Source organism: Helianthus annuus, chromosome 6 (assembly GCF_002127325.2).
Source record: "Helianthus annuus cultivar XRQ/B chromosome 6, HanXRQr2.0-SUNRISE, whole genome shotgun sequence".
In the NCBI taxonomy this organism is placed as follows: Eukaryota; Viridiplantae; Streptophyta; class Magnoliopsida; order Asterales; family Asteraceae; genus Helianthus; species Helianthus annuus.
In genome coordinates this window covers 320710-330512 of record NC_035438.2, presented here as the reverse complement: position 1 = coordinate 330512, position 9803 = coordinate 320710, and the positions used below count along the sequence as shown (strand labels likewise).

The 9803-nt window shown below is 33.2% G+C and overlaps 1 protein-coding gene across 1 annotated transcript; it reads left to right on the top strand.

Moving 5' to 3' along the window:
• The first annotated feature begins 6614 nt into the window (after window positions 1-6614).
• LOC110864244 (putative indole-3-acetic acid-amido synthetase GH3.9) lies at window positions 6615-9418 on the top strand. The gene is made up of 3 exons (XM_022113271.2): window positions 6615-7103; window positions 7204-8024; window positions 8619-9418. The coding sequence occupies exons 1-3, from the start codon at window positions 6712-6714 to the stop codon at window positions 9191-9193; spliced, it is 1788 nt and encodes a 595-aa protein (XP_021968963.1). The 5' UTR covers window positions 6615-6711; the 3' UTR covers window positions 9194-9418.
• Window positions 9419-9803: the final 385 nt, after the last annotated feature.

Here is a 9803-nt window from a genome sequence, read left to right as displayed (position 1 = left end):
GCTACCACAGGTCGGGTCGGAGGAGATTAGAGACGATGACACCGTGCAGTGGTGGTAAGAGCCGGTGGTGATGTAAAGAGGGAATGTAGAGAAAGAGAAAGAAAAAAGAGTTTTAGATCTTTCAACTGCGGCGACATGCGGTGGCGATTGGGAGGCCGCAACGGTGTTAATTGAGGAACAATCAGACTTGCGTTCATGTTTGTGTCTCACGAACCAACAAAAATTTAAGGTGTGAAGGTGGTTTTGGAGAGGACTTGTGGGGGATTTCAGTCTTATGGCTTTTTGATTAGGGGCTTTTTCTGGTTGCTTCCTGGCAAAAGAAAACATGTATCTCAGTTTTCTATTTTAAAATTTATTTAACAGAACAAGACTCTTTTAATTTATTAAGAAGTTAATAGTATTTAGAGTAAACTAAATTGACTGTGATTATGAGAAATTTCACTTTTAGTAAAGATATTACTTATGTGATCCTAACTTTGCTGAAAATATAATTGTCTTAGTTTTCTGTAGCATTACACCAAATCACACACACGTGGATTTTAATCAGATAATTTTGCGTTGTTAACTGGTAGCCACCGCAGCGCAACGCGCGCGGGGTTAACTACTAGTTAATATATCAAATAACAAGTTTATTTTGACTAGTAAATATAGGAATCAATAGGATAATGACATGTGGCAAAATTTAAAATAAAGAGTAAGGGTATTTTAATCAATCGTATCCTTTCTTTTTCCTTCTTCCCCCAGTAACTTCAAAACCCACCATTTTCAAAACCCACCATCTTCAGCCATTTCTTCACTTTCTATCTCAATAATCACTACATTATAGTGCGATTTTCGTCACCAATCATTGAATCAAACACCCGATCAACGTGTTCTTCAACTTTTTTGAAGAAAACCCAGTTTAATTTCATACAAAATCTCGTTTTTTCCTATGATTTTGAAGATAATCACTCGATCCGTTCGATTTCGATGGCTGATAAGTGTTTCTATCATTCAAATTTCGTCAATCGTTGAAGAAACCAACTTCGATCCATGTAAGAAATTCTTTAATTTCATTTTTATGATCTGGGTTTTTGATTTAGTCATTGCGTTTTACGATCTGGGCGGGGGTCCGGGGGTAGCGCCCCTGGTAGCAGGGTCCCAAGGGCGGCAGCCCCTGGCTGGGGTTGACAATTTTTGATCTCCTACTTACTGGTTCAGACAATTTACAGACAAAATTATTGTTCTAGTTCAATGCGTTTTAGAGAGAACACTTTCTTTGGTGTTTTTAGGCCATTGCATTTTTGTATGTGTTTTCTGGCCATTGCGTTTTAGAAAAACACATTTTTGAAGTGTTTTTAGTCATTGCGTTTTAGGTAAAACACATTTTTAGGTGTTTTCAGTCCATTGTGTTTTAGAGAGAACACTTTCTTTTGTTTTTTAGGCCATTGCGTTTTAGAAAGGAGACATTTTTAAGTGTTTTCTGGCCATTGCATTTTATAAATAAGACATTTCTTTGTGTTTTTGGTGCATTGCGTTTTAGAAAGAAGACATTTTTAAGTGTTTTCTGGCCATTGCATTTTATAAATAAGACATTTCTTTGTGTTTTTGGTGCATTGCGTTTTAGGTAAAACACATTTTTATGTGTTTTCAGTCCATTGCATTTTAGAAAACAGACATTTTAAGTGTTTTCTGGCCATTGCGTTTTTAGAAATAAGACATTTGTTTGTGTTTTTGGTGCATTGCGTTTTAGGTAAAACACATTTTTATGTGTTTTCAGTCCATTGCGTTTTAGAAAGTACACTTTCTTTTGTGTTTTTAGGCTATTGCGTTTTAGAAGTAAGACATTTCTTTTTGTTTTCTGGCCATTGCGTTTTACAAATAAGACATTTCCTTGTGTTTTTTGTGCATTGTGTTTTAGAAAAATGTCATTTTTTAGGGTTTTTTTTCCATTGCATTTTACGCAACTGAGTTTTTCCATTGCGTTTTACGCAACTGGGTTTTAAAAAAAAATTCGAAAATATAGCAATAGTATACTCGTTTTAAAGACAAAAAAAACGCTCGTTTTTTTGTGCAATTTTTATAAAAAAAAATAATGTCGTATGAAAGAGTTATTAACTTTTAAAAAATGGGGGGAATTGGAGGAGAGAGAAACTATTGCCATGGATTGACTAGAATGCCCTAAACAAACCCACGCGCCTCTTTTTTTCTTTCAATTTCCATCATTTAATCTTAGCCCTTGATTAAATAAATGGATGGTCAAGATTACTTTCTAGCCTTCTTAGCCAAATAAACTTCCTATTATATCCTAACCCTAATAATATATCAAGATTTTATAGATATATTCGTATTTTTAATATGTTATTAACTTAAACAATAAATCTATAATTTTTTACTATTATTATAAATAAAGTATTCGTTTTGTTTTCTAAACTAGATTTTGAATATTTTGTTATAAGATTTTGATAGATTTTGTGTTAAAAATATAATGAGCGAGCATGGTTTTGAACTTTTTTCTTGTAAGTGAATGATTTCACCTAAATATGCCAAATGATCACCACCTTAGTTTTTGACCTTTTTAAAACTTTTATTGTTTATATTTAATAACTTTATTTGTGTTTTATATTTATGTGTGGGGAGAAAACCTATTGTTGAAAATAATAATTATTTTAAAAGAAGATCGATTTGATACAAAAAACACAAAAATAAAAATATAGGAAAAAAATTACTAGAATATAAAAGATTTTTTTTATATTGATTTAGGAGAACATTGTTTCTATAAATGATGAAACAAAAAGACAACTTAAAGACAGTCTAAAAAATGCGAATTTGATACCAAATAAACAAAAATAAAAATAAAAGAATAAAGCTTAAAAAATAAATGCTATAAAATATAAAACGTTATTGTTAGGAATTTTATTTATTAGAAATTAAACAAAAAATATAATAAAAAAATGTTTATAAATATGTATTTTGTTAAAAAGATTTGCATAAAAAAATAAAAGAAAGTCTAAAAGTAATATTATATTAGCTACTAGGTTAGAACCCCGTGTATTACACGGGTTGAATATATGCAATTTTATATACCAAATAATAAAAAAATATATCTTTAAAAATCTCGTTTATTACACGGGTTGAATAAATGCAATTTTATATATCAAATAATAAAACAATATATATTTAAAAATCTCGTTTATTACATTGGTTGAATAAATGTAATTTTATATATTAAATGATAAAAAAAAAGTTATATCTTTAAGAACTCCGTGTATTGTACGGGTTGAGTAAATTTAATTTTATATATTAAATAATACAAAAGTTACATTTTTAAGAACCTTATCTAGTTGAGGAGCGAGACTAAGTTTGACCGTTAGGGAGACTAAAGCGGGAGGCTGTGTTATACGGGTTGAACACATGTAATTTTATATACCAAACAATAAAATGTTATATCTTTATAAATCCTATGTATTATATGTATTGAATAAATCTAATTTTATATACTACATAATAAAAAAAAAATTATTTTTTTTAAATCCCGAGTATTATACATGTTGCATAAATGTAATTTTGTATAGCAAAAAATAAAAATGCCATATCTTTAAAAAAAACCTCGTTTATTACACGGGTTGAATGAATCTAATAAAAATTTATATCTTAAAAAAAACTAACGGATATACTCGATATACGATGGATGGGGTGATTGCGGTGATTGTTCTTATAAATGTCACGTAAACATAGTGATTACCGTATTTGAGTTGAGAATTGAACACGAAAATATAAGTATAGAACCAATAAACACCTTTTAAACATTTTTGAAATAGGTTCTACCCTTAACTATTTTAGTTTAATAAAATAAATAAATCATTTAAATTAACTGAATTATGGCTAAATGACATAACTTGCAAGGGTTTGCAAATATCGAGTACGTTTTCTGTAATTATTGAAGATAAACGACACAGTTTGCAATAAGTGACATACATAAAGGACGATTTTTGTAATTTACTCTATTTTAAAATATTATATACCTTTTAAATATTTTTGAAATAGGTTCTACACTTAACTATTTTAGTTTAATAAAATAAATAAATCATTTAAATTAACAGAGTTATGGCTAAATGACATAACTTGCAAGAGTTTGCAAACATCGAGTACGTTTTCTGTAATTATTGAAGACAAAGGACACAGTTTGCAATAAGTGACATACATAAAGGACGATTTTTGTAATTTACTCTATTTTAAAATATTATATATATTATCTCCTATATGAATTGTTTAAATTTATATTAAATTTAATTGTATAATTATCTTTTAATTGATATTAATTATCTATAAAAATAGATGGCTTCAATGAATGACACGTGTCCGAAAATTAGTTTCTTTTATTATAATAGATAGATTTAAAAACAACAGTATACATAACAATAATAAAACATTTGATTTGATTTGAAAGGCTGAACGTCTGAAATGATAGAAAAAAAAACCTTTAATTACCTATTAGCTTTAGGCTTTTCTATTAGTCTTAATACCATGTGTTACGGTTATGAAACTTTGTATAACCGCTTAATCGGTTATGATTATGGTTATAGCTTTGGTTAATCGAATATAATCGAAACTGAATCGAAGTTGTGATGTTAACTTTATATAATAGATTGTGTTTTACAAAAACATATAGAGGATTTTTACTAAGATAAAAGTATGTTAGTAACAAAATGATCTTGATGTAGATGTCACTTATTTTGATAAAGAACTAAGGTGTTATGGCCATAATTGTTTTTGTTTGAGAATTACCTTATTAAAAAGAACTCTAAATCGGTAGTTTAACCAAAAAGTTTAGTCTTCGTTATCTTATAAAATAGGTTCAAGCTAAGTTCAAATCGTGCACAACCCTATTTATTTCAAACCTTGCTTGGTTACTTAACTGAAATTAACCAAAACCGAACCATAACCGACTTCATAACCGATTAACCATAACCGAAGTTTGGTTATGGTTATGGTTACCAAAACTCCATAACCGAACTAGCGGTTATGGTTATGGTTAATAGTAAAAACCTACCCATGCACACCCCTACCATGTGTAGTAGTCAAGTCTCACAGAAGATTATGTAATAAGGAGGGTACATAACATGTGTGTGTAGTAGATTGAGTCCCATGGAATTACCTGGCATGCCAATATTACCGTTATGCTCATCATGGGGGGACAAAAGAACCTGCCTAGGGGGCGGCGTGGCCCGGTGCTATGCCCGGTCACAAGCCACTACGCATGGGCTAAGAGGTCGGGAATTGACACCCGGGTTAGATTGTTTTATTTTTATTTTTGAAAAATTGCTATGATGTTGGTTGGTTCAACTTATTATTAATAGGGTTTTTATTTTAGTTCATAAACATGAATATATTTCCACACGGCAGGACTTTTGGCTTATTCATAGGCTCGTTAGTTCGATTGCTTGCTAAGAATGGTTACGATGTAAGTTGAAATCATTTTTTATTAATAATAATAGTAATTAAGTTTGTGTAACGTAAGCCAGTGAAATTAATTAACCCCCCACCAAAGGCTAGTGGCATGACACCTGTTTAATTATGTGGTTTGATACATGTAAAAGTGAAAACCATCACATGTCAGATATATATCAAGGCATGCAACCATCTAGATATTATTTGAATAACCAACCCCAGGCTTTAGACGATAGATAATGTGACACATGATTTTTGGTTTAAAGATAAAACTGTTTAACTTATTATGTATGTATGTATGTGTGTTTATTTTCCTTCAAAACTAAACTAAAAGATGTTTTAACCAGCTTCTGATGATTTTTAGTTGATGATGTCAAGTGTTGCCTATTTAATTATTGGTTCGTTTGAAACAATTTGTTATTGGTTTTTACTACAACTACGAAAAGAACATGGATAATGTGTTTTGTTTTTTTATAAATCAAGTTTATGTTGTAGGAATTGAATGTAATTACAAACGTTAAGAATTAGATTCAAATTGGAATATGAAGCATCCCACGCACCCACATCAGAAGAAAGATTGCCTACATATAAGAGGGTGAAGGGGGTGCTCACCTAATAGGTGAGTCCCCTCTCTTACGCCAAACCAATCCCCGTGTGCCACGTCAAGTCCCCTCTTAAACTCCCCTAACACCCCAATTTGATGGCGCCACTCCCCTCTTAAGTGAATTGGTTTTTTTTTTTTTTTTTTAAAAAAAAAAGGAAAGCTGTGATTGGACAAGGCCTCTCTCTCTCCTCCCTCTCTCCTCTCCTCTCTTCGGTGAGCCGCCACCCATTTCACTCCCCTCACCCACTCACCTAAGGGATGGCGGCGGTGTTCCCCTTAGGTGAATGGGGTCACCGATTACATTCCCCGCTTACACCCCGTATACCCTAATTAGAACAGAATCTCATCAAGTACACCAATAATAATAATAATAATAATAATAATAATAATAATAATAATAATAATAATAATAATAATAATAATAATAATAATAATAATAATAATAATAATAATAATAATAATAATAATATATTTACTTTATTCTACGTGTGTGTGTGTACGTACTAAACAAAGAATATGAAACCATGAGCAGGCAGCATATATCCCAAACAAACAGCTATATATATACATCACATTTGCTGCGCTTCAATTCAATTCAATTCAATCTTATAATTAACCCGCCCATAATAACTACTAGCTACTTACTTCAGTTTCATTGTTTGTTTGTTTGTTTAATAATGGACGGAAAGAAACTGGAATACAAAGGAGAGGAGGCTTTGAAGGAGATTGAGAGGCTAACTAGAGAAGCTGAGAAAGTGCAACAAGAGCTGCTCAAAGAAATCATTACAAGAAACAAAAACACTGAATACCTGAATAAGTACATGACCATGAATGATGTACAAGAGTTTAAGCAGAAGGTGCCCGTCATCACCTATAAACACATTTATCCTTATATCCAAAGGATAGCTAATGGTGGTGAAGACTCCTCTTTGATCTCTGGTCACCCCATAGTGGAGATGTTATGCAGCTCGGGCACGTCTGGTGGAGAGCCCAAGCTAATGCCAACCATTGCAGAAGATCTTGACCGTCGAACTTTCCTCTATAATATGATCATGCCAATAATCAACCAGTTAATTACTCTTTTCTTTCTCATCCTTCTTATTATTTTCATTCTCTTCTATATATATGAAGTAACAAATTAAGTAAGTGTACTAAACTTATAATGACAGGTATGTGACAGGACTTGATGAAGGTAAGGCCATGTTTCTATACTTTGTAAAGGCAGAGATGTCAACTCCTTGCGGTTTACCAGCCCGTACAGTCCTCACCAGTTATTACAAAAGCAAGCATTTTAAGGGCCGTTCACATGACCGTTACAATGATCAAACAAGCCCAGATGAAGCCATTCTCTGTGATGACAGCAACCAAAGCATGTACTGCCAGCTGTTATCCGGGATGATCCACCGCCAGCAAGTCCTACGCCTTGGAGCCGTATTTGCATCAGCTTTGCTACGTGCAATCTCCTTTCTTGAACGCAATTGGGTTAGTCTGTGCAATGATATCCGTACAGGCAAACTAAGCCCCGTGATTACGGATTCGGCCTGCCGCTTAGCCATGTCATCCATCCTCAAATCGGCTGACCCTCGTCTGGCAGATGAGATTGAGAATATTTGTAGTCGACGATCATGGAAAGGGATAGTGTGTAATCTTTGGCCTAAGGCTAAATATATCGAGGCAGTGGTTACAGGATCTATGTCCCAGTACATACCAGCTCTTGAGTACTATAGTATGGGAAAGTTACCACTGGTGTGTACAATGTATGCTTCTTCAGAGTGTTATTTTGGGGTAAACTTAAAGCCACTATGTGATCCTGCAAATGTCTCATTTACCCTCTTACCAAACATGGGTTACTATGAATTCATACCCTTGGGTAAAGATGAGACATATGGGAATGAGGATGATGATGAAGACATCTCTTTGAATAAGCTTGTTGACCTGGTGCATGTCAAAACTGGTTGCTACTATGAATTGGTGGTCACAACATTTTCTGGTCAGTTTTTCATAACCTTTTTTAAGAATACGTGCTGTTACTTACAGCTAAGGTTGGTTTGTAACCAAAAACTTCTAATCAACACATAAACGATAGAGTAATAATAGGTAATACCTACTACCTAGGAGTTTCTACAAAAAAGGTATCAAGAGAAAAATAAAGATATCCAGATTACATCGAAGCTTGAGATTTCCGACGTGGGGTCGAAAACGTATATAACCAAAAATTTCTATATTGGGGGGTCGAAAACATATATACCCAAAAATTTCTATACGAAAGCTACGTACATAACACTACTGAGCGAAAAGTCCCCCCCGCGGTTCGCCCCTGATTACATATTCTTTCAACAAATTCTGTATGACTAACTATAGTTGTGGTTGAAATTTTTTATACCTATTCTTAACGGTATCTAACTTTTAGAATGGATATAGAATTCTTTAACCAAGAGAATATGTAACTTTTCATGTTTGATACTTGTGCTTGATAAATATGAAAGTTTGTCCAACTTGACTTTGATAAGTTTGCATTTCTGTTAGTCAACTTGTGAGATGTGTGACTCGCTGCTAAAAATAAGTAGTGTTGTATTCAATTCAGGGCTAAACAGATATCGTATTGGAGATGTGCTCCAAGTGACTGGATTTCATAACCGAGCCCCGCAGTTTCGGTTCATCTGCAGGAGGAATGTCATCCTAAGCATTGACAATGACAAAACGAATGAAGAAGATCTGCATAAGAGTGTAATGGCAGCAAAAAGACTGTTAGAGCCCTACAATGCTCTACTTGTGGAATACACTTCCTATGCGGACACATCATCAGTGCCGGGTCACTATGTGATATACTGGGAGATCAAACATTGCACAGTCCTAGAGAAGGCCCCCTCTCCACTTGTCCCTAAAGTGCTTCAAGACTGTTGCATTGCAATAGAAGAAGATCTTGATTATATTTACAGGCGATGTCGCACGAATGACAAGTCGATTGGACCACTTGAGATTCGTGTTGTGAAGAGCGGCACGTTTGAGGTATTGATGGATTTGTTTATCAAAGAGGGTGCCTCTATAAACCAGTACAAAACTCCGAGGTGCATTAAGTCAGAGGCTGCACTCAAACTGCTCAAGGCAAATGTGAAGGCTTGCTTCTTTAGTCCCAGAGATCCCACATGGCTTCCATAGTCACTTAATAATACTAATAATAATAATCAGATTCATTCTCTCTTTAGCTAGCTAGGGGAATGTATGTAATGAGCAAGCTTTTGTCTAAGCTAATAATAATAATAATTTATGGTTAGGAAAAAGCATATTATCTGTTGTTCTGGATCATCATGTACTACCTTTATTAGAGGAGATCTATCTATGTGAAGTTATAATAATAATAATAATCTATTAGCACTTTGCCTAGCTCCTCAGTTATTAATTAATTAATCTTGTTAAGAAGATTAAAGTAGTTATATATATAGAATTTCTGTTTGTTTGTTATTAAAAACACATGCAGGTGAACATAATAAAACAATCATGTAAGTTGGAAGGCACACAAATCAAACATACGAATACTAATAATCAGACACGTGGTGCAATCAAAATCATAAGACCTAAAAGGATTGATTCGATTCTACCTGGTAACAACTCCCGGAAACATCACGCCTTCCTTCCTTCCTTCCTTCAATCAGACGGTTTTGAGAAATCAAACCACAAACCCAACGGCTCAGTTTTGGTGGGGTTTTTTTTTTTTTTACCATATAGCGACTTGAACCAATTTTAATTTTCTTTTTTTCATAATAGTTAG